Here is a 25641-nt window from a genome sequence, read left to right as displayed (position 1 = left end):
AGTGATGTAAACATTATCAAGTCTTGACAGTCCTACTGCCATATGACCATCCATACCGCTTCTCTTCAAGTCCATTAGATGATCAGCACACACATTATCGAAAACTTTAAATAACAAAATCATTCTGCATTTCAAAAAAGTCATTGTAGGTTTTATAAGAGATCATACTCACTGTTAGATGTTCGAGTTTCGCATATATCTCTGACAATTCTCTTTTTAATATTCTTTAATTCATCAAATGAGTCAACAGAAAATCTGGAGCTTGAAGATCCAGCAATTTGAAGAAGTTGTGTTCCAGACACCTTTCCCACTCCCACAGCATAGGTATCAACACCTTTACGTCTTAGACCTTCTGCAGGTTTTGCAACTTCATCTTGTGAGTCACCATCTGTTATCACAATTAATATCTGCTGTATACCTTGATTAATACGACTATCATTTGCTGGACTCAGTAAGGCTGAATCTGTTAGCCTGAGAGCCTGTCCAATAAGGGTGTTTCCATTAATCTTTTCAATCCCGGTAACCTTATCCTTTAAAATCTCCTTATTCAAGTATGCTTTGAGTTTGAACTCTGTTTTGAATAAATCACTGTATTGTGCCACACCTACATGAACTTTGTTCTCACCAATGTCCAAATCTTCGATTACAGACACCATAAACTTTTTCATTTCTATGAAATCTGATTCTGAAATGCTACCAGAACCATCAATAAGAAAAGTTAGATCTGCCTCTTCTCTTTGACATTCTGCAAAAATCAACAGCACAGAATTCAAGATTAATTTGGAATTCAAACAATTAAGATCCAGCCCTTATATCATACATGGAAAAAGCGGTCGGTCTCATACACTTAATGACTAGTTGGAAAACCTTCAGCAGTAATATTTGAAATCAAATAATGACTATACTTTTATGTTTCATTTTATTTCTACATCATTTTTATAGATAATTTTGTATTTTAGGTGGGTTTTTTTCCCCATAACTTAACTACTTCAAGACTTCAGCTCACACATTATTAGACTTTTTCATAATACAGTTCAACATTCATAGTTTGTTAAAAAAATAAAATTGTGAAACTTTTTCTTATGGCTTGCGCACACTGAATATGAGCCCTATGTTTGGCATATGTGTTGGTAAGAGCTCCCAGTATACAGTATATGCCAAATGCATTTGCATGACATCATTTACCAGACACAGGCAACAAGAGTGGTCCTGTGGCCTCCATCAAGCTGTTATATGGCTGTATACTTTTTTTTTACTGTATATTAAAGCACATCTTCGTTATACAGAGAGACACCACAAAAAAGGTGTCATGTGGCATATCATTTTTAACAATGGTAGTTAATAGAGATGAGCGAATTGAAGTTAACAAAGTGGGATTCGATCCGAATTTCAGGAAAAATTTGATTTGCACCAAATCTGAATTTCCTCACGTTTCGTGGTAGCGAATCGCATTTTTCCTAAAATGGCTACTGCACGTGTTAGGACATGGGGCAAGGAACTCTGGGAAGGCGGGATCACCCATAATTCCATGCATGCAGCCAATCAGAAGCCAGCCAGCCCTGTCAGTGCGTTATGGACATCTATAATAGTGTTTTGGCTGAATTTTCCTTGTTGTCCTTGTCAAAACGAGCGTAAAAGTCATTTAGCTCATTGAGGGAGGACACATTCATGGCTGTCTGTGTGGAATTACTGGGCTTATAGTCTGAGATCACCTGAATGCCCAGCCACATGCGTAATGGGTCGGAGTTAACAAAGTGTTCCTCCACCTTCAGCTTGTAGCTGTGCTTGGCCTTCTTGATGTCCCTCTTCAGGTCTGCCCTGGACGTACTGTAGGCCTGAGCATCACCAGATCTGAAGGCATTGTTACGTGCCTTTAGTAGAAGCCGCACTTCCTTGTTCATCCATGGTTTCTGATTTGGGTACATTGTGATCTGCTTTTCTGTGGTAACATTGTCACTTGTGCTGTTGATGTATTCCAGTACTGAGTACGTATAAGAGTCAATGTTAGTGTAAGAACTAAAGGTGGCCTGAGAGGCAAACACGCTCCAGTCCGTGTCTTTAAACCTGTCCTGGAGTACAGAATCTATCCCCGCTGGTCACACTTTGATTGTCTTCACTGATGATTTCACTGATGCGATTAATGTAACTTGCATTAATCGCATTGCGATTACAACTTAGATCTGAGTTCCTAATGGTTGTATTGCTAGAATTGACAACTAGTGATGAGCGGCAGGGTTCAAATTCGAAGTCGCGATATTTCGCGAATATTCTTTAGAATATTCATAGAATATTCAAAAATGTGCGATTTTTTTTTTTACTCGAAAAATCGGCATGGTAATGATTGTGTAATATGCAAATTTTCGTAATTCGAATTTTAGGATTCAAATTTTTATTGCAAATTTTTCAACTTATAACTTAGACAAAGAAGATTATAGCACTATATTAGCAAAATTGCTCTATATTCGATTTTTTAGAATATTCGCTATATTGCTATAACTTATTTTTTTCGAATATTCGTAATATTCTAAAAAGAATATATAGCAATATAGCAAATATTTGAAAAAAACGAATATACAGAAATTTAGCTAATATAGTGCTATAATCTTTTTTTTTTATAGTTGTAATATTTTTCCAATCTGATCTCCAGATTAGAAAAAAATGACAACTATTAGACAAAGAAGATTATAGCACTATATTAGCTAAATTGCTCTATATTCAATTTTTTTCGAATATTCGCTATATTGCTATAACTTTGTTTTTTTCGAATATTCGTAATATTCTAAAACAAGAATATATAGCAATATAGCGAATATTCAAAAAAACGAATATAGAGCAAAATTCGCAAACACTACTACTCCTAAAGTCAAGTATATTGCAGCCTTCTTATTGGCCCACAAGCTAGAAGCAGGAAGGGATCATAAATAAATAAAATAGAAGCAGGAAGGGATCATAAATAAATACATTCGAAATTTTGAATATATATAACTATATTCAAAATATTCGCGAATTTTCGAAGTACCTATATTTGCGATAAAAATTTGAAATTCAAATATTCGTGATCAACACTATTGACAACAAATATAGCACTATATTCTCAATCTTCATTATATTCTAGCAATACAACCATTAGGAACCCAGCAGCTCTAAGTTGAAATCGCAATGCGATTAATTCAAGTTCTATAAATCGCATTGCGATTTCAACTTAGAACTTCTGCCGACTTCCGTGCTCATGGAGCGCCCCCATCACCATGGGAACGGCTCCATGCTAGAACGTACTGTCGGATTTGAGAAAGTTGAAATTGCAATGCGATTAATTCAAGTTCTATAAATCGCATTGTGATTTCAACTTAGAACTTCTGCTGACTTCCGTGCTCATGGAGCGTCCCCATCACCATGGGAACGGCTCCATGCTAGAATGTACTGTCGGATTTGAGAAAGTTGAAATCGCGCTGCGATTAATTCAAGTTCTATAAATCGCATTGCGATTTCAACTTACCACACTCTGCGTCAACTATGTAATTTTCCACGGGAGTTTTGCCATGGGTCCCCCTCCGGAATGCCACAGTCCAGGTGTTAGTCCCCTTGAAACAACTTTTCCATCACTATTGTGGCCACAAAGAGTTTTCAAATTTGCCTTCCTACTGAAGTCTATTGCGGTTCGCCCGGTTCGCACGTTCGCGAACATTTGCGGAAACTCGCGTTCGCCGTTCAGGAACGGAAAATTTTATGTTCGCGACATCTCTATCCGTCAGCAATCGATCACAGAAAGGGTTGCCAAGAGACAACATTATGAGTGCACTCATCGGACAGGGCAGAAGCTAAATGTGCTCCTGGCCAAGTTGCTGGTGCTGCAGTCCCTCCCTTTCCAAGTGGTGGAATCTGCACCTTTCAGAGAACTAATGGCTAGTCCCAAGCCATCATTTCTTTACCAAAAAGGCAGTACCAGCCCTGCACACGTATGTAGAACAGAAGGTGGGACAGTCTTGAGCCTGTCGGTGTCTGCCAAAGTGCATGGCAGCGCCGATGTGTGGTACTTTAACTAAGGTCATAAATAGGGATGAGCGAACTCGAACTGTATAGTTCGGGTTCGTACCGAATTTTGGGGTGTCCGTGACACGGACCCGAACCCGGACATTTTCGTAAAAGTCCGGGTTCGGGTTCGGTGTTCGTCGCTTTCTTGGCGCTTTTGTGACGCTTTCTTGGCGCTTTTTGAAAGGCTGCAAAGCAGCCAATCAACAAGCGTCATACTACTTGCCCCAAGAGGCCGTCACAGCCATGCCTACTATTGGCATGGCTGTGATTGGCCAGAGCACCATGTGACCCAGCCTCTATTTAAGCTGGAGTCACATAGCGCCGCCCGTCACTCTGCTCTGATTAGCGTAGGGAGAGGTTGCGGCTGCGACAGTAGGGCGAGATTAGGCAGATTAACTCCTCCAAAGGACTTGATTATTAATCGATCTGCAGCTGTGGGTCATTGAGCTGCTGATACTCAATTGCTCACTGTTTTTAGGCTACCCAGACCGTTTGTCAGTCACTTTTTTCTGGGGTGATCGGCGGCCATATTGTGTCTTGTGGTACGCCAGCACAAGCTGCGACCAAGTGCATTTAACCCTCAATGGTGTGGTTGTTTTTTGGCTAAAGCCTACCTCAGGGTGAAGCTGTCACACAAAGTGCATTTAATCAGCAATAGTCTGTTTATTTTGTGGCCATATACTACATCAGGGGCAAGCTGCACCTGTCACCAAGTGCATTTAACCCTCAATGGTGTGGTTGTTTTTTGGCTAAAGCCTACATCAGGGTGAAGCTGTCACACCAAGTGCATTTAACCAGCAATAGTCTGTTTATTTTTTGGCCATATACTACCTCAGGGGCAAGCTGCGCCCGTCACCAAGTGCATTTAACCCTCAGTAGTGTGGTTGGTCAAGCTGTCACACCAAGTGCATTTAACCAGCAATAGTCTGTTCATTTTTTGGCCATATACTACATCAGGGGCAAGCTGCGCCCGTCACCAAGTGCATTTAACCCTCAGTAGTGTGGTTGGTCAAGCTGTCACACCAAGTGCATTTAACCAGCAATAGTCTGTTTATTTTTTGGCCATATACTACATCAGGGGCAAGCTGCGCCCGTCACCAAGTGCATTTAACCCTCAGTAGTGTGGTTGGTCAAGCTGTCACACCAAGTGCATTTAACCAGCAATAGTCTGTTCATTTTTTGGCCATATACTACATCAGGGGCAAGCTGCGCCCGTCACCAAGTGCATTTAACCCTCAGTAGTGTGGTTGGTCAAGCTGTCACACCAAGTGCATTTAACCAGCAATAGTCTGTTCATTTTTTGGCCATATCCCAGTCTAATTCTGTCAGTAAATCCATACCGGTCACCCAGCGCCTAAATACTAGGCTCAAATTTATATCCCGCTAAATCTGTCGTTACCGCTGTACTGTTGTGGCTGGGCAAGTTATTTAGTGTCCGTCAAAGCACATTTTTTGTTCTGGGTTGAAATACAATTCCCAATTTAGCAATTTCATAATTTAGTGGTTTCTGCTGTATCAGAGCTATTTGAAATCTATCCCTAAAAGGGTATATAATATTCAAGGTGCACATAGGGTCATTCAGAATAACTTCACACACACGCTACTGTGCATTTCCAAGTCTAATTCTGTCAGTAAATCCATACCGGTCACCCAGCGCCTAAATACTAGGCCTCAAATTTATATCCCGCTAAATCTGTCGTTACCTCTGTACTGTTCTGGCTGGGCAAGTTATTTAGTGTCCGTCAAAGCACATTTTTTGTTCTGGGTTGAAATACAATTCCCAATTTAGCAATTTCATAATTTAGTGGTTTCTGCTGTATCAGAGCTATTTGAAATCTATCCCTAAAAGGGTATATAATATTCAAGGTGCACATAGGGTCATTCAGAATAACTTCACACACACGCTACTGTGCATTTCCAAGTCTAATTCTGTCAGTAAATCTATACCGGTCACCCGGCGCCTAAATACTAGGCCTCAAATTTATATTCAGCTGAATTTGAATACAATACATTGGGCCAAATAATATTTTTGTTGTTGTGGTGAACGATAACAATGAGGAAAACATCTAGTAAGGGACGCAGACGTGGACATGGTCGTGGTGGTGTTAGTGGACCCTCTGGTGCTGGGAGAGGACGTGGCCGTTCTGCCACATCCACACGTCCTAGTGTACCAACTACCTCAGGTCCCAGTAGCCGCCAGAATTTACAGCGATATATGGTGGGGCCCAATGCCGTTCTAAGGATGGTAAGGCCTGAGCAGGTACAGGCATTAGTCAATTGGGTGGCCGACAGTGGATCCAGCACGTTCACATTATCTCCCACCCAGTCTTCTGCAGAAAGCGCACAGATGGCGCCTGAAAACCAACCCCATCAGTCTGTCACATCACCCCCATGCATACCAGGGAAACTGTCTCAGCCTCAAGTTATGCAGCAGTCTCTTATGCTGTTTGAATACTCCGCTGGCAGGGTTTCCCAAGGGCATCCACCTAGCCCTTCCCCAGCGGTGAAAGACATAGAATGCACTGACGCACAACCACTTATGTTTCCTGATGATGAGGACATGGGAATACCACCTCAGCATGTCTCTGATGATGATGAAACACAGGTGCCAACTGCTGCGTCTTTCTGCAGTGTGCAGACTGAACAGGAGGTCAGGGATCAAGACTGGGTGGAAGACGATGCAGGTGACGATGAGGTCCTAGACCCCACATGGAATGAAGGTCGTGCCACTGACTTTCACAGTTCGGAGGAAGAGGCAGTGGTGAGACCGAGCCAACAGCGTAGCAAAAGAGGGAGCAGTGGGCAAAAGCAGAACACCCGCCGCCAAGAGACTCCGCCTGCTACTGACCGCCGCCATCTGGGACCAAGCACCCCAAAGGCAGCTTCAAGGAGTTCCCTGGCATGGCACTTCTTCAAACAATGTGCTGACGACAAGACCCGAGTGGTTTGCACGCTGTGCCATCAGAGCCTGAAGCGAGGCATTAACGTTCTGAACCTTAGCACAACCTGCATGACCAGGCACCTGCATGCAAAGCATTAACTGCAGAGGAGTAAACACCTTAAAACCAAGGAAGTCACTCAGGCTCCCCCTGCTACCTCTTCTGCTGCTGCCGCCTCGGCCTCTTCTGCTGCTGCCGCCTCGGCCTCTTCCTCCGCCTCTGGAGGAACGTTGGCACCTGCCGCCCAGCAAACAGGGGATGTACCACCAACACCACCACCACCTCCGTCACCAAACATCTCAACCATGTCACACGGCAGCGTTCAGTTCTCCATCTCACAAACATTTGAGAGAAAGCGTAAATTCCCACCTAGCCACCCTCGATCCCTGGCCCTGAATGCCAGCATTTCTAAACTACTGGCCTATGAAATGCTGTCATTTAGGCTGGTGGACACAGACAGCTTCAAACAGCTCATGTCGCTTGCTGTCCCACAGTATGTTGTTCCCAGCCGGCACTACTTCTCCAAGAGAGCCGTGCCTTCCCTGCACAACCAAGTATCCGATAAAATCAGGTGTGCACTGCGCAACGCCATCTGTGGCAAGGTCCACCTAACCACAGATACGTAGACTAGTAAGCACGGCCAGGGACGCTATATCTCCCTAACTGCACTCTGGGTAAATGTAGTGGCAGCTGGGCCCCAGGCGGAGAGCTGTTTGGCGCACGTCCTTCCGCCGCCAAGGATCACAGGGCAACATTCTTTGCCTCCTGTTGCCACCTCCTCCTACTCGACTTCCTCCTCCTCTTCTTGCACCTGCTCATCTAGTCAGCCACACACCTTCACCACCAACTTCAGCACAGCCCGGGGTAAACGTCAGCAGGCCATTCTGAAACTCATATGTTTGGGGGACAGGCCCCACACCGCACAGGAGTTGTGGCAGGGTATAGAACAACAGACCCACGAGTGGTTGCTGCCGGTGAGCCTCAAGCCCGGCCTGGTGGTGTGTGATAATGGGCGAAATCTCGTTGCAGCTCTGGGACTAGCCAGTTTGACGCACATCCCTCGCTTGGCGCATGTGCTGAATTTGGTGGTGCAGAAGTTCATTCACAACTACCCCGACATGTCAGAGCTGCTGCATAAAGTGCGGGCCGTCTGTTCGCGCTTCCGGCGTTCACATCCTGCTGCTGCTCGCCTGTCTGAGTTCCACCAAGTGGAACTCCACCTTGCACATGCTGGACAGACTGTGCGAGCAGCAGCAGGCCATAGTGGAGTTTCAGCTGCAGCACGCACGGGTCAGTCGCACTACAGAACAGCACCACTTCACCACCAATGACTGGGCCTCCATGCGAGACCTGTGTGCCCTGTTGCGCTGTTTCGAGTACTCCACCAACATGGCCAGTGGCGATGACGCCGTTATCAGCGTTACAATACCACTTCTATGTCTCCTTGAGAAAACACTTAGGGCGATGATGGAAGAGGAGGTGGCCCAGGAGGAGGAGGAGGAGGAAGAGGGGTCATTTTTAGCACTTTCAGGCCAGTCTCTTCGAAGTGACTCAGAGGGAGGTTTTTGGCAACAGCAGAGGCCAGGTACAAATGTGGCCAGCCAGGGCCCACTACTGGAGGACGAGGAGGACGAGGATGAGGAGGAGGTGGAGGAGGATGAGGATGAAGCATGGTCACAGCAGGGTGGCACCCAACGCAGCTCGGGTCCATCACTGGTGCGTGGCTGGGGGGAAAGGCAGGACGATGACGATACGCCTCCCACAGAGGACAGCTTGTCCTTACCCCTGGGCAGCCTGGCACACATGAGCGACTACATGCTGCAGTGCCTGCGCAACGACAGCAGAGTTGCCCACATTTTAACGTGTGCGGACTACTGGGTTGCCACCCTGCTGGATCCACGCTACAAAGACAATGTGCCCACCTTACTTCCTGCACTGGAGCGTGATACTACTGGGTCTCCTGCACTGGAGCCCCATTCAACTACTGGGTCTCTAAATTGTCCACGTGGCCAGAGCTAGCCTTTTATGCCTTGGAGGTGCTGGCCTGCCCGGCGGCCAGCGTTTTGTCTGAACGTGTATTCAGCACGGCAGGGGGTGTCATTACAGACAAACGCAGCCGCCTGTCTACAGCCAATGTGGACAAGCTGACGTTCATAAAAATGAACCAGGCATGGATCCCACAGGACCTGTCCCTCCCTTGTCCAGATTAGACATTAACTACCTCCCCTTAACCATATATTATTGTACTCCAGGGCAATTCCTCATTCAATCCTATTTTTATTTTCATTTTACCATTATATTGCGAGGCTACCCAAATTTGAATGAACCTCTCCTCTGTCTGGGTGCCGGGGCCTAAATATATGCCAATGGACTGTTCCAATGTTGGGTGACGTGAAGCCTGATTCTCTGCTATGACATGCAGACTAATTCTCTGCTGACATGAAGCCAGATTCTCTGTTACGGGGCCTCTCTCCTCTGCCTGGGTGCTGGGCCTAAATATCTGACAATGGACTGTTGCATTGGTGGCTGACGTGAAGCCTGATTCTCTGCTATGATATGAAGACTGATTCTCTGCTGACATTAAGCCAGATTGTCTGTTACGGGACCTCTCTCCTCTGTCTGGGTGCTGGGCCTAAATTTATGAAAATGGACTCTTACAGTGGTGGGTGACGTGAAGCCTGATTCTCTGCTATGATATGAAGACTGATTCTCTGCTGACATGAAGCCAGATTGTCTGTTACGGGACCTCTCTCCTCTGCCTGGGTGCTTGGCCTAAATTTATGAAAATGGACTGTTGCAGTGGTGGCTGACATGAAGCCTGATTCTCTGCTATGACATGCAGACTGATTCTCTGCTGACATGAAGCCAGATTGTCTGTTACGGGACCTCTCTCCTCTGCCTGGGTGCTGGGCATAAATTTATGAAAATGGACTGTTGCAGTGGTGGCTGACGTGAAGCCTGATTCTCTGCTATGACATGCAGACTGATTCTCTGCTGACATGAAGCCAGATTCTCTGTTACGGGACCTCTCTCCTCTGCCTGGGTGCTGGGCCTAAATATATGCCAATGGACTGTTGCACTGGTGGCTGACGTGAAGCCTGATTGTCTGTTACGGGACCTCTCTCCTCTGCCTGGGTGCTGGGCCTAAATATCTGACAATGGACTGTTGCATTGGTGGCTGACGTGAAGCCTGATTCTCTGCTATGATATGAAGACTGATTCTCTGCTGACATGAAGCCAGATTGTCTGTTACGGGACCTCTCTCCTCTGCCTGGGTGCCTGGCCTAAATTTATGACAATGGACTGTTGCAGTGGTGGCTGACGTGAAGCCTGATTCTCTGCTATAACATGAAGACTGATTCTCTGCTGACATGAAGCCAGATTCTCTGTTACGGGACCTCTCTCCTCTGCCTGGGTGCCGGGGCCTAAATATCTGAGAATGGACTGTTCCAGTGGTGGGTGACGTGAAGCCAGATTCTCTGCTATGGGACCTCTCTCCAATTGATTTTGGTTAATTTTTATTTATTTAATTTTTATTTTAATTCATTTCCCTATCCACATTTGTTTGCAGGGGATTTACCTACATGTTGCTGCCTTTTGCAGCCCTCTAGCCCTTTCCTGGGCTGTTTTACAGCCTTTTTAGTGCCGAAAAGTTAGAGTCCCCATTGACTTCAATGGGGTTCGGGTTCGGGACGAAGTTCGGATCGGGTTCGGATCCCGAACCCGAACATTTCCGGGAAGTTCGGCCGAACTTCTCGAACCCGAACATCCAGGTGTTCGCTCAACTCTAGTCATAAACAATACATGTCCTTTACGGCCCACTGGGTGAATGTGGTTCTTGCATAGCCACACCAGCAAATTGGCCAGGTGACGCCGCTTCTGCCTCTATTTGTCAGTCGCCAGGACTACGGGATGGACAACGCCATTCCACTGCTTCATGTCCTGGAACAGATACCGGTAAATCTGGCTGGTTAGGGGGCTGGAGATGTGGCACCTAGATCTCAATGCCATATGAGCCCTGTGGGGGCTAAACTGGAGGAGGAGGAGGACATTGGAGCACAAGAAATGTGTAACAAAATGGGTGGTTTTTATACACAGGTGACAGGAGAGGAGGAGCAGCCAGAGAAGCTACCTACAGAGCGAAGATTAAGACGAGGCAGAGGACCCAGACACACTGTGGCAGTATGCAGTGGAGAAGGAGGCAGGGAGTCCCTCAGAGTCATTCAGCAGAGGGATGACTTCTGGCTCTCCACCTTGTTGGACCCTCGCTACGAGTCCAAAATGGTGGCCTTTTTTACACCCGCTGAGAGGGAGGACAAACGGAAGAGACATCCTATGTAGTCAGTTTGCCACTGCCTATCTGCGCCATTGTCCATCCTCTTGAAGGTCTGACAGGGGGGCCCTCTGCACTCACGTTCCTCTGCCATGGCAACTGTGGCAGGGGGGGTAGGAGCAGTTCCAGCTTGATCAGCAGCAACTTGAGTCTAGAGTCGCTGATGAGCAGCTTTCTTCACCCGCCTAGTGAACAAACTACTCACCAGCAGCAGCTAGACGTGGAGCAGGACCAGATCCAGCAGATGGTGGCATACTTGTTCAGCACCCTGCCACCCCACATTGAAGATACGCCGGACTACTGGGCAGCCAAACTGGATTTGTGGCCGTAACTGGCAAAATATGCCCTGGAAAAGCTGTCCTGCTCAGCCAGTAGTGTGGCATCAAAGCGGGTGTTTAGTGCAGTGGGGGCCATAGTTACCCCAAGAAGTCCACCCAAAATGTGGAGAGAATGACCTTTGTCAAGATGAATCAGGTGTGGATCAGCCAGTATTTCCACCCACCAATGCCTGATGCATCAGACTAGATCATCCATGGTGCCACACCAACACTTTGACAAAAGAGACCGTGTCTTCTGGCTACCTGCCTCAGCTACTATTCTGATGCTGCCACCCGCCTGATGCCACCCAATTGATGCCAAGTACTCCTTCTTTCGCCCACTATATTCAGCTGGTACTGGTATTGCCACCTACATCCGCACTCTGTCACCTTGACACACTGTGGTCTCTTGATGCTGTTACCACCTCCACACTATGTCACCTTGCCACTCTGTGGTCTCCTGATGCTGCTGCCACCTTCACACTAAGTCACCTTGCCACTCTGTGGTCTCCTGATGCTGCTGCCACCTTCACACTATGTCACTTTGCAACTATGTGGTGTCCTGATGTTGTTGCTGCCACCTCCACACTATATCAACTTGCCACTCTGTGATCTGATGCTGCTGCCACCTCCACACTATGTCACCTTGCCACTCTGTGGTCTCCCGATGCTGCTGACACCTCCACTCTATGTCACCTTGCCACTCTGTGGTCTCCTGATGCTGCTGCTGTCACCTCCACACTGTCATTGTGCCACCATGTGGCCTCCTCCTGATGCTGCTGCCGCCTCCACACTCTGACATTGTGCCAGTCTGTGGCATCCTGATGCTGCTGCCACCTCCACACTGTCATTTTGACACCCTGCGGCCTCCTCCTGATCCTGCTGCTGCCACCTCCACACTCTGTCATTGTGCCATTCTGTGGCCTCCTGATGATGCTGCTGCCACCTTCACACTCTGTCATCATGCCACCCTGTGGCCTCCTCATGATGCTGCTACTGCCATCTCCACACTGTGCCACTCTGTGACCTCCTGATGCTGCTTCAACCTAAACACTGTCATTGTTCAACCCTGTGGTCTCATCCTGATGCTGCTGCTGCCACCACCTCCACACTCTGTCATTGTGCCACTCTGTGGCCTCCTGATGCTGGTGCCACCACCTCCACACTCTGTCATTGTGCCACTTTGTGGCCTCCTGATGATGCTGCTGCCACCTCCACACTCTGTAATTTTGCCACTCTGTGGCCTCCTCCTGATACTGCTTCTGCCACCTCCACACTATGTCATTGTGCCACTCTGTGGCCTCCTGATGCTGCTACTACCTCCACACTGTCATTGTGCCACTCTGTGGCCTCCTCCTGATGCTGCTACCACCTCCAGACTGTCATTGGGCCACTCTGTGCTCTCCTCATGCAGTTTCCACCTCACCACTATGTCATAGTGCCTCTCTGTGGACTTCTCATGCTGTTTCCACCCTCTCCACTTCATGACTGGGCCACTATTTTGTCTTTCGGCCTGGCTGACATCATTATTTATTTGAAAATTCTTCTGTTCTGTCAGAAGTAAGGAAAAATGAAACACACAATGGATCCTGTCTATGTAACAGCTGTAAGGCCTGTATGACATGGTCCCTATTTTGCATCAGAATTAGCTTATGATTTGGTAGCCAAAAGCAGGAGTGCAAAACACAGAAGAGATGCAAAACATGCAAAACATTCCATTCACGTGTCATCTCTGTTTTGGATCCACTCCTGTTTTTATTTGCTTTAGCAATACTAATGGATTACTGACCAAATAGTGACAGAGTAAAGGCGGATGCTCCACAGACAGGATCCATTTTTTGTGGGTTATTGTTCTGACGGATCAGAAGAAGGGGAAAATAATCAGCAACGTAAACGCAAACTTACCGACACCCTCTCCACCATGTCTGGGGGGGGGGGGGGCTCTACTTGTATAAGCGTTTAAAGGGGTTGTCTGGGTTCAGAGCTGAACCCGGACATACCTCCATTTTCACTCCGGCAGCCCCCCTGACATGAGCATCGGAGCAGTTCATGCTCCGATGCTCTCCTTTGCCCTGCGCTAAATTGCACAGGGCAAAGGCATTTTTTGGAGATCCGGGGACGTACCAGGGCTCTCCATAGGGGCTGCCAGAAACCCCGTTGACGTCACCGGCACTGATGGTTGGGATTTAACGCTGCCCTAGCCAGTAAAACGGCTAGGGCAGCGCTAAAGCCCGCCCATCAGAGCCGGTGATGTCACTGAACACACTGCCGGGCGGAAACTGCTGCTCGGCAGTGTGTTATTGAAAACAATATATAAACAATATAGTGCATTTGGGTAATGCAGCATCGGTTTGCGGTTTTGCTGCGTTACCTCAGCTACAGATAGTGACAAATGACATTAGAACAACGTAAATCTTGTGGTCTAAAATAAAAAATTTCTAGGCTCCAACAGGACACATTTCAGAGAATTTCTCTTTAAGACGCATACAAATGTCCCCTGATTAATATACGTACATATATTTTGTTGGAATTTTTATCATTGATCCCCCTCTAGTATGTCACTGTCCATGTTGTGGGACTATTTGTACACTTCTACTAAGTATTTGGTGGCTGAAAATATGAGCTGAAGGTTTTTCCGGTTTGCCTGCCATTAAAGTGAATGGGGCCCGCTGCAAAATTACGGTTCGCAAACATTTCATCGCAATCGCGTTTGCGAACTGTCCCGGCCGATGTTCGTCCATCACTAGTTTTGGGTCAATACGATTATAACAATACTACATTTATATAGTTTTTATTGTGTTATTCTGAAAAAAAATATGTTGGAGATAGCAGAGTACAGCACTTAGCTATCCCCAGCGACCCCATAGAAATAAGTGGAGCAAAACTTTTCAAACCAGCCAATCTGTCTATTTCGGAGGGGAAGGGGGGTTCCACAGGGTTTGGACCACCATTCTCGTGAACGGTGGGGGTCCAGCAGTACAACTCCCGCTGCTCTGATAGTTATTCATTATCCTGCGGATAGGGGATAACTTGTTATAACCATAATACCCCCTTAAGACACCCTAGGTGCTTCTAGATTGCTTCTCCAATGCATTGCAATGAATTGTCATTGAAATTCATTGCAGATTCGCTGTGTTCTTATGGAGCCCTCTCACCTTCAAGGCTCCATAGAAACTATAGCTGTAAAAGCCCTGGTGTCATTAGAGAGACAAGGGCTTTTACAGTATGACCAATGGCTCCCCTGAACACCACACTGACCCGTTCATGTCTTGGGAGAGCAGAGCCCCTAAGGAAAGCCTCTTCAGATGCTGTGAATGGCATCTGGTAAATTGTGATTGCCGTTATCATCAATTGCAGACATTATTCCCGGGTGTCTACTGTTTAAGGCAGCAGAATTCAGGCAGCTATAGCACCTGGTGCTCTCGTGAGCGTACTTCATTTTTAAAGACCAGATTTCCACATCCAGAAAGGTTTCAAATACAATATTGTAGTGCAGCATATAGAATTGTAAAGACTGTGAACACTCCTTCCTCTGTTCCTATAACAATATTATTATATAGTTTGTGAGAGATGTCTAAAAATATGGCTTACCTGTTCTGTCACATGCATCATCTGATATATTTTTAAAAATTTCACTTAATCCATCAAAGTTCTCAACAAAGAACCATTTGCCCGTGCTTCCTGCCATTGTCTTTAGCTCTTCAGTTTGGGCTTTGGCTACTCCAATGGCATATATGATTATCCCAGCATCATGTAGCTGTTTAGAGGTTTCATTAAGTTTATCACGGTCATGAGATTCACCATCAGTTATAACAAGAAGATACTGAGGGACTCCTCTATGTTGACGGCTGCCTTGTTTTTCTGTAAAGAATCTTTTTGAAAATTCCAAAGCCTCAGCAGTATATGTGTTTCCACCTATAGGTGGATCATCTTGAATATGCTTGATAATTTCCTGTTTATTGTGGTACTCATTGAGGTAGAATAGCTTATGCGGGTTGTCCGAATATTTCAGAGAACCAAATTGAACATGATTTGGCCCAACGATTGATTTATCCACAAATGATGTAATAAAATGTTTCATTGTGTTATATTGCTCAGTACTGATACTCCCTGAAGAGTCCATCACAAAAACAATATCAGCAACTTGTATTCTTGCACATTCTGTGAACATAGAAAAATTAACTTGTACTGTAAGTCAAAAAAACTTTTCAGATATCCAAACACAACAAAATAATATTATATTGACAAATGTTATCACATGTATATGTTTCAGATTATAGTCAATCATCTCACTTTTGAATTTAATGATGTAGTACAAGTAATAACCTCAAGGGTTGCCTTCTATGCCAGGCACATTTGGGAAAGTGCAAGGGCCCACTAAACACTGTGAAGTCCATAGTTGTCAAGAAGAGGGTTTGGTAGACAACAGGATCTTTTGTCACTAGACCAAAGTAAACCTGGTGCTGACCCATAGGCCTCATGCACACGACCGTTGTTGTGTTCCGTTCCGCAAAATGGAGTTCCGTTGTTCCGTGATCCGTTTCCGTTTTTGTTTCAGTGTGTCTTCCTTTATTTTTGGAGGATCTCCAGACATAAGGGAAAGTAAAAAAAAAGTCTAAGTCAAGTTTGCCATGCAAATGATAGGAAAACAACAGACACGGATGCGCAGACGCGGATGACAATCTTGTATGCCTCCGCGTTTTTTCACGGACCCATTGACTTGAATGGGTCCGCGAACCGTTTTCCGTGAAAAAATAGAACAGGTTATATTTTTTGGACGGACTGGAACCACGGATCACGGACGCAGATGACAAATGGTGCATTAGCAGAGTTTTCAACTGACCTATTGAAAGTCAATGGGTCCACAGGAAATCACGAAAAACGTGTGCATGAGGCCTTATAGGTACTAAGGCTACTTTCACACTAACGTTTTGGCTTTCCGTTTCTGAGATCCGTCATGGGCTCTCAAAAGGGGTCCAAAACGAATAAGTTTTGCCCTAATGCATTCTGAATGGAAAAGGATCTGCTCAGAATGCATCAGTTTGCCTCCGATCAGTCACCATTCCGCTCTGGAGGCGAACACCAAAACGCTGCCTGCAGTGTCTGTCTGTCCGCAATGTGGTGCGGAGCAAGACAGATCCGTCCTGGCACACAAAGTAAGTCAACAGGAACAGATCAGTTTTCTCTGACACAATAGAAAACTGATCCGTCCCCCATTGACTTTCAATAGTGTTCATGATGGATAAGTCATGTGTATAGAAGACATAATACAACTGGATCCATTCATGACAGATGCATGCAGTTGTTTTATGGGTAACTGAAGCGTTTTTGCAGATCCATGACGGATCCGCAAAAAACTTTAATGTGAAAGTAGCCTTAGGATTAAAAGAGATGAAACAACCCTTCCTTTCAACAGTGCAATACTAATCTTTAGCTGATTGCTATATGTCTACCTTGGATCCTACGCCAATTAGTTGTTATAGTGGGCAAAGATTTGTCAAATCAATGATGACCATATAATACATAAATGGAGCGGGTCCACTAGAATGGGATCTGCTCTTACTTAGTGTGGGATCACCCTCTTTGTCACTTACATGCCCTAATAGGGTATATAGGCAGGGTTTGTCTCCATAACAAAACTACTTCCATACTACTTTAATGTCAGTTCTTCCAACATTTACTATTACTATTAATTACTCACAAAATATGTTTTAACCCCTTAGTGACCAGCCTGTTTTAGAAGGACTTACTGACCAAGCGTTTTTCTTCCTTTTTTCATCATCGCGTTCTAAGAGCTATAACTTTTTTATTTTTCTATCTATATAGCTATTTGACGGCTTGTTTTTTGTGGGACAAGTTGTAGTTTTTATGGCGCTATTTTGGGGTACACATAACTTTCTGATTAACTATTAAGTCTTTCTGGGAGGGAGATTTGAAAAACCGCAATAATGCCACTGCGTTTTTACGTTATAAATTTTATGGCGTTCATGTTTCGGTATAAATAACATAATATCTTTATTCTCTGGGTCACTATGATTACAGTGATGCCAAATACATATATCGTATTTTTTGCTTTATAAAACGCACCCGATGATAAGATGCACCCCAGATTTTAGAGTAGGAAAATAAGAAAAAAAATATTTTTCATCAGACCTCAGATTAGCCCATCAGACCCCCATCAGTCCTCAGATTAGCCCATCAGACCCCATCAGACCTCAGATTAGCCCATCAGACCCCATCAGACCTCAGATTAGCCCATCAGACCCCATCAGACCTCAGATTAGCTCATCAGACCCCAATTAGCCCATCAGTACCCCAAGACCTCAGATTAGCCCATCAGTAACCCCAGACCTCAGATTAGCCCATCAGTACCCCCAGACCTTAGATTAGCCCATCAGTACCCCCAAACCTCAGATTAGCCCATCAGAACCCCCAGACCCTCCCTGGTCTGCGCCGTGGCTCCTCTTCAGCTGTCGTGCTCCCATCTTCCCGGCCTGCGCTGCACTTGACTGCGTGCAGCGTCAGGTCATAGTGCGCGCACTACGTCCTGATGCTGTACCTCTGTCAGGACAGTGCAACACAGGCAGGGAAGATGGGAGTGCGACAGCTGAAGAGGAGCAGCAGCGCAGACCAGGGAGGGTAAGTATTACCTGCGCTTGCGCCGCTTCGCTCCCTGCTCCTAATATTGAAGCTCTCATTAGTATTCGTTTTATAAGACGCACAGACATTTTCCCCCCACTTGTGGGGGGGTGCGTCTTATAAAGCAAAATAAAACCCCCCTTTTTTTTTTTAAAAGAAAAAAATGTTTTTGCATTCCCACTTTCCAAGACCCATAACTTGTTTTATTTTTCTATCTATGGAGTTGTGTGAGTGCTTGATTTTTGGGGGACAACTTGTATTTTTCATTGGTATCATTTTGGAGTAAATGTCACTTTGTTATTGCTTGTTATTACCTTTTTTCGGTGGCAACTAAGAATAAATTAGCAATTCTGTCTTGCAATTTTTTAATGGGATTTTAATTATTGAATAAATGTGCTATTATTTTTTTTACTTTTTATTCCCACTTAAAGGGGTTGTCCGGGTTCAGAGCTGAACCCGGACATACCCTTATTTTCACCCCCGCAGCCCTCCTGAGCCTGGCATCGGAGCATCTCATGCTCCGATGCGCTCCCGTGCCCTGCGCTAGATCGCGCAGGGCACAGGCTCTTGTGTTTACAATAACACACTGCCGGGCGGTAACTTCCGCCCAGCAGTGTGTTCGGTGACGTCACCGGCTCTGAGGGGCGGGCTTTAGCTCTGCCCTAGCCGTTTTACTGGCTAGGGCAGAGCCAAATCCCGCCCATCAGTGCCGGTGACATCACCGGGGTTCCTGTCAGCCCCATAGAGAGCCCCGGTACGTCACCGGAACTCAGAAAAATGCCTTTGCCCTGCGCGATTTAGCGCAGGGCAAAGGAGAGCATCGGAGCATGAACTGCTCCGATGCTCATGTCAGGGGGGCTGCCGGGGTGAAAATGGAGGGATGTCCAGGTTCAGCTCTGAACCTGGACAACCCCTTTAAGGCTGAGTTCACACAGGCGAGATTTCTGCGCGGGTGCAATGCATGAGGTGAACACATTGCACCCGCACTGAATCCGGACCCATTCATTTTAATGGGGCTGTGCACATGAGCGGTGATTTTCACGCATCACTTGTGCGTTGCGTGAAAATCGCAGCATGCAACGCAGGCCCCATAGAAGTGAATGGGGCTGCGTGAAAATAGCAAGCATCCGCAAGCAAGTGCCGATGCGGTGCGATATTTTAACGCACAGTTGCTAAGAGACGATTGGGATGGGGACCCGATCATTATTATTTGCCCTTATAACATGGTTATAAAGGGAAAATAATAGCATTCTGAATACAGAATGCTTACTAAAATAGGGCTGGAGGGGTTAAAAAAATATGAAGAATAATTTAACTCACCTTAATCCACTTGTTCGCGCAGCCGGCATCTCTTCTGTCTTCATCTGTGAGGTAAAGGACCTGTGATGGCTTCACTGTGCTCATCACATAGTCCATCACATGATCCATCACCATCACAGGTCCTCTAACTCACAGATGAAGACAGAAGAGATGCCGGCTGTGCGAACAAGTGAATTAAGGTGAGTTAAATTATTTGTAATTTTTTTTAACCCCTCCAGCCCTATTGTACTATGCATTCTATATTCAGAATGCTATCATTTTCCCTTATAACCATGTTATAAGGGAAAATAATAATGATCGGGTCTGGGTACCACATTCATTTTTTTATCACGCGCGTGCAAAACACATTGCACCCGCGTGATAAAAACTGAACAACGGAACGCAATCGCAGTCAAAACTGACTGCAATTGGGTACCTACTCGCGCGGGTTTGCCACAATACACCCAGTACGCATCCTGAACAAATCCGTCACGCCCGTGTGAACCCAGCCTTAATAGTCCCACAAGGGGGCTATAACAGACAACATTCTGATTGATTTTTAAATGCAATGCATTATCCCTATAGTGTATATATATATATTGCATTTTATTATCAGTGCTATTATTGACCAGCAGGCTCCACCAGAGAGGCGCAGCCTGCTGGAAATGACTCAAGGCTGGTCTGGGGCCTACACGAGACCCCAGCCAGCCTTCACACACATCGGCACCCTGCAATCAAATTTGCGGGGTGTCGATGGGAGACAGAGAGAGTCCGCCGCATGTAAAGTGTTAAAAAGCCCGGATCAGCACTCATGCCTGTCTGGGCTGTTAAAGAAGGGCCGCGGTTCTCATGTGAGAGCAGGGCCCCCACTCCCCGGGGCACGGGGGACCAGCCTAAGGCACATTAGTGACCTCCGTAAAAAGGCGTATGGGTGGTCATTAAGGGGTTAAAGGAAACCTGTCATATTAAAGATGGTGCCAGATCTGCAGACAGATTGATGTAGAGCAGGATATATTGAGCACATTGATATATAGACAGCTTTATGGCGCTATCTGTTTCTCCTGGTTTTGACCCTGCTTTTCTACTACTCTTTGCACCCAGGTCGTTCTGATAGAAATGCATCTAACAAGCTCCTATGAGTTTTCTGCTTCCTTACGCCATAGGCATAACCTGGGCCCCTAGCAGCCAAGTCCATCAGGACTTGCATCTGGCTGTGGTGAATAACTTAGTGGTAACCTTAGCTTCCTACCAATTGGAGCGAACAAGAAAGATTGGTAGCTGTTTCAGAGTTTTCAGGTTGTGTTTCTGGACAGGGACCATAGTATTTCCTTACAAAAAGTTATCAATTATGCCAGACAGAGATCATCTAAAATATATAACTTTATTAAGTACCAATGAAAATATGCACGATAAATTAATCAAGGACAAAGGTTAAAGTGAACCTGTCACCTCCCAAGACCATCCCAAGCCGGCAGCAGTACCTGAGAGTAGCCCGCAGTGTGTTTCTAATAATCATTCTCGTTCAGCAGTCAGATGTGGTAAACATTCTGAAAACTTTATTTTATTCCCTGCCCACACTATTTTTTAGTCATGCTTGAAGTCAAGGGGGCAGCGGCCTCTTTGCTTCAAGGCAAGGTAACCACGCCCCCTTGTGCAAAGGGCCAGGGAAGGGGCGTGGTTACCTTGACTTGAAGAAAAGAGGCCGTTGCCCCCTTGACTTCAAGCATAAATAGCGCAGGCAGGAAATAAAAGAACGTTTTCAGAGCTTTTGCCACACCTGACTTCTAAACGAAAATGATCATTAGAAACACACTGCGCGCTACTCTCAGATACTGCTGGCGGCTTGGGATGGTTTTTGGAGGTGACAGGTTCCCTTTAGCATACATAGATATATCTAGTCGAAAGACCTACCCCCAAAGAGCATGAAAAGAACAGCATCCCATCTTAAATCTCAGAAACATGCAAGGATAAATAGCTAGACACCTGCCACCAAGTTTAAATTCACCTGATGCAAGAGCTTCACCTGTGGTCAGATTCATATATATTTTTGTGGGAGAGGATTCAGCATAACATGTATTTCATTATTTTAAATCCCCGTTCTTTCTATGTTTATTCCAGTGGGTAGCCTCAATCAGTTTTTGATAGCTATGGTAGTTCTGTATGAATGGTCATATAGGGAAGGTGTCAATTTTTGAGTAGGACTGCCCACTGGACTTCTAAGCATAGAAAGAACAAGGATCTAAAATAATAAAATATAAGTTATAATGAACCTGACACAAAACTGTATATCAATCTGCTCAGCTACTCCTGCTCTCTGATTTGCTGCATGCAGATCAGACACTATCTCCAACTACACCACATCTTCCCTTTTACATAACTTCTTTCTCAAAAAGAATGTTTCCGAAATAAATACCAATTATTTGGAGTTACAACTCTTTAAATATATATAGGATTACTTACCTATTTTTTTTTTTTTACCCATTTTTCTTCATAAACCACATGCCAACTGCTCCCCTACACATTTTTATTATGGTAAGTAATGTAGGCTCCATTGTAGAAAGTACTGAGCTATAGCACATTATGCTGAACTATGACTTGCCTACTGTTGAGTATGATGCTTATATGAAGCACTTGCTTTACATTTTTTTGTATACTAACCTTCAAGTGGACTGCAGATTCCAAAAATTAATTTATCTTCTATAGTCTTCAATACGTCAAAAGATTCTAGATATTGGACTCGTTCTTTCTTCCCACTTATTTCTTCTAGTTGAGTTTTATTTGCATTGAAAATGCCCACAGAGATAATATTTACACTGTTATTTCTCAGAGACTCAGCCTGAAGTTTAACATCATCTTGTGCCTTTCCATCTGTAATAAGTATCAGGAATTTTTTCATCTTAGGTCTTGCACCTTTCATTTCTGTGAAGTATTGAGACACAAATTCCAAGGCTTTCCCGGTGTAGGTACCCTTGCCCATATATCCCATTTTGTTAATGGCATCCCAGATAATAGCTGTGGTCCCATTCTTATTTAGCTGTAGCACCTCCATGTTGAGATCACTGAATTGGACAATACCAAACTGTAAGTTATTTGGCCCAACCTCGGTTTTGTTAACCAGACTTTTCATAAAATTCTTCATTTTATTAAAGTTTTCTGTGCCTATACTTCCAGAACTGTCAACCAGGAATATCACATCAGCCTCCACATTTTGACAAGCTGTAAAGACAAAAGTGTAATACTTTGGACTATGCTTTCTCCAGACCAAGTAAAAACTGTTTACAGAGTTACTTCAAACAACAAATGATATCTAATGATTTCTAATGAATAAGTCTAAAAGTAGTTCAAAGAATTTTACTTTAAAAACGAGTTTGACCCATTGCAGTGATTTTATTCAGTGAGGTATTAGGATTTAACCAGGGGCAGAACTACCATCATAGCAACTGTTATGGGACCTACAGTAGCAGGGTGGCCTGGGCTGTAATGAGATGTACAGTAATGATTACCCCCTGTCTTGTGAGCTCTCCTTCCCAGCTTAGAAGGTGCAATATTGTTGCTGCATTGTGCCTCCTGGTGGGGAGAGGACGTGCTGCATTCATTGGGGCAACAAGGCTATGTGAGTATTACGTTCTTTATTCTATTAACACTACAAGGGCAGCACTACTCTAAAGGGGGGAACTAAGGGGACAGCACTATTGTGTGGGGGCATTATATTGTGTGGGGGTACTAAAAGGTCATTTTACAGTAAGGGGGAATAACTACTGTGTGTGGGCACTAAGAGGGCATAACTACTGTGTGGAGGCACTAAGGGGGCATAAATACCTTTTGGGGGCACTAAAGGGCCATTTACTGTGCTTGGGCACTAAGGGGGTATTCTATTGTGTGGGGGCACTAAAGGGGCATGACGAGAGTGGGAAATGTTGATTTGCCATGAAAGGGGAAGTTGCTGGAAGGGGGGGGGGGGGCATTCATAAATTTGCTTTAGAGCCAAGCCTTTTCTAGTTATGCCTCTGGATTTAACATTTAAGCACACTTAACATGGTGCCAAGGCAGTATACACTTTTTAATAAATATGTTTGGTCCTGCAGGGAAAAAAATGCATGACACGTAAAAATAATTTTTCAACTAAGCAATATGGTACCAAAAATATAGCAAAAATGCAAATGATGTAAAACTAGCAATAAAGACCTTTATGTGAAAAAACACAATGGGCTTTAGAAAACCTTTATATGTGTCATTTCATAGTTTTTATACCCTTTTTTAAATGGCTTTATATTTTTTTGCTCATCCAATAATCTATTGTACTGACTGTATTTACACACTAACCTCCAGATGATAGACCCCTTCTTAAAGAAGGAGGCACAAGGCAACCTGCTCATCACCAACACCAAGAGCATCCACTACTCAATACCCTTCTACTCATGGGCGTAGGGATCACCATAGCAGCCATAGCAATGGCTATGGGGCCCTACGCCACTGGGGGCCCAGGCTGTCTGCTGAGGATTATTATAATTTTTTTAATTCATGTAGTATAGCTACAGGGGTCGCAGGCCCCTCCAGGACAGACAGAGAAAGCGCTATCTGCAGGGGCTGTGGGCGGTGTGATAGGTGTTGGCTGGAGGCAGAGAGGCGTACCTGCAGTGAGGAGAGGGAGTGGTCCCGCTCCCAGTCTGGGCGGCAGTCCCACTGGCCGGAAGTGGAAGAGGCGAAGCGTACAGCGAAGCTGCATGCTGCTGGGCCTGGCAGCACTGCTGGAGTGTGGGCGCGCAGACATTCAAGTGGCTGTGAGGTGAGGGCTGGCTGACTCTGGGACTGGTAAAATTTACTCTGGAGTCCTGGACCATTATATCTAGGGAGGAGGGGGGAGCAGGACCCTGGAGGTCTGGACCAGTACATTTAAGGAGAAGGGGGGAGCAGGACCTGGAGGTATGGTCTGGACAATTATATAGGGGGGAACACGACACTGGACCATTATATCTTGGGAGGAGGGGGAGCAGGACCCTGGAGGTCTGGACCATTATATTTAGGGGGAAGCAGGACCCTGGAGGTCTAGACCAATTTATTGAGGGAGGAGCCGCAGGATCTCCAAGGTCTAAACCATTAAATTGTGGGGGGGGAGCAGGACACTAGATGTCTGGACCATTATATCTGGGGACTGGCAGTGGGAGATTTAGGATGGGTTTGGGGTGGGGGGGTCTTGGAGGAGTGTGGGGATCCTGGGGTGGGAGGTACTGGAGGGGTGTTTGGGTGGGAGCTCTGGAAGGGGTGGGAGCTCTGAGAAGTATGTGGGGGTGGGAGATCCGGGAGGGGGCCCATTCTTTTGCTATGGGGCCCAGTCATTTCTAGCTACGCCCCTGCTTCTACTGGTACAACATAACTAACTCTATAGTACACTCATGCTGGCAGAGTTAACTACTCTATATGCCTCTTACCTTAAATAGAGGAGTACAGAGGGAACAGGATAGGAATAGTTTAGAGGACTTCTGTCAACCCCCTAAAAAAAAAAAAAAAATGTGTTGCCCATAGCAACCAAACAGCTTGGATTTCATGCTGCTGTAGTATAATAAAAGCTGTGTTGTGATTTGTTTCTATGGGCAACACATAGGGGCACATTTATTAAGACTTATTTAGACCTGGTGTGAGGGGGGCTAACCGTTGTGCCACTATCTGCACCTGAAATATGTCTAATTTAGGCATTTTTCAGCATAGTAAATGACCCCCATAGTTTCTTTAGACAGTTTTGATAAATCTTCTCCTCTAAATACAGTATAAACGTAAACAGACTCCCCCTTCAATCTATCCAGGACACAGCAGTCGGCTCATCTATCTCTCTAACTGCTACTCCAATGCTTCTGCCCTGTGCCAGTCATTGCACTGGTTGCCCATACAGTACAGGATTCAATTTTAACTTCTTATGTTCCCCCACAAAGCTCTCTGTGCAGCCAATGACTTACGATTAACATCCACCGTAAGCCGAACCCATCTCCAAGTCTTCTTTCTAGTTGCACCAGTTCTTTGGAATGCTTTACCAGAAGCAATTTACAACATCTACAGTTTTAGGCACTCCCTAAAAACACATCTTTTT

General features: G+C 45.4%; 1 protein-coding gene across 1 annotated transcript in view; it reads right to left on the bottom strand.

The window, feature by feature from the left end:
• Window positions 1–25641, bottom strand: part of LOC122939368 (collagen alpha-6(VI) chain-like) — a 169480-nt gene that overhangs the window by 54008 nt on the left and 89831 nt on the right. Inside the window, exons 8-10 of the mRNA XM_044295434.1 lie at window positions 22218–22775; window positions 15213–15782; window positions 173–745 (exon numbers count right to left, since the gene is read on the bottom strand). Of these exons, the coding sequence (XP_044151369.1) occupies window positions 173–745; window positions 15213–15782; window positions 22218–22775 (1701 nt within the window). The remainder of the gene's footprint in view (window positions 1–172; window positions 746–15212; window positions 15783–22217; window positions 22776–25641) is intronic.

This window comes from Bufo gargarizans, chromosome 5, assembly GCF_014858855.1.
Source record: "Bufo gargarizans isolate SCDJY-AF-19 chromosome 5, ASM1485885v1, whole genome shotgun sequence".
Classification (NCBI taxonomy): domain Eukaryota; kingdom Metazoa; phylum Chordata; class Amphibia; order Anura; family Bufonidae; genus Bufo; species Bufo gargarizans.
The sequence above is the reverse complement of the archived record's forward strand: the minus strand, read 5'-3'. Positions and strand labels throughout refer to the sequence as shown.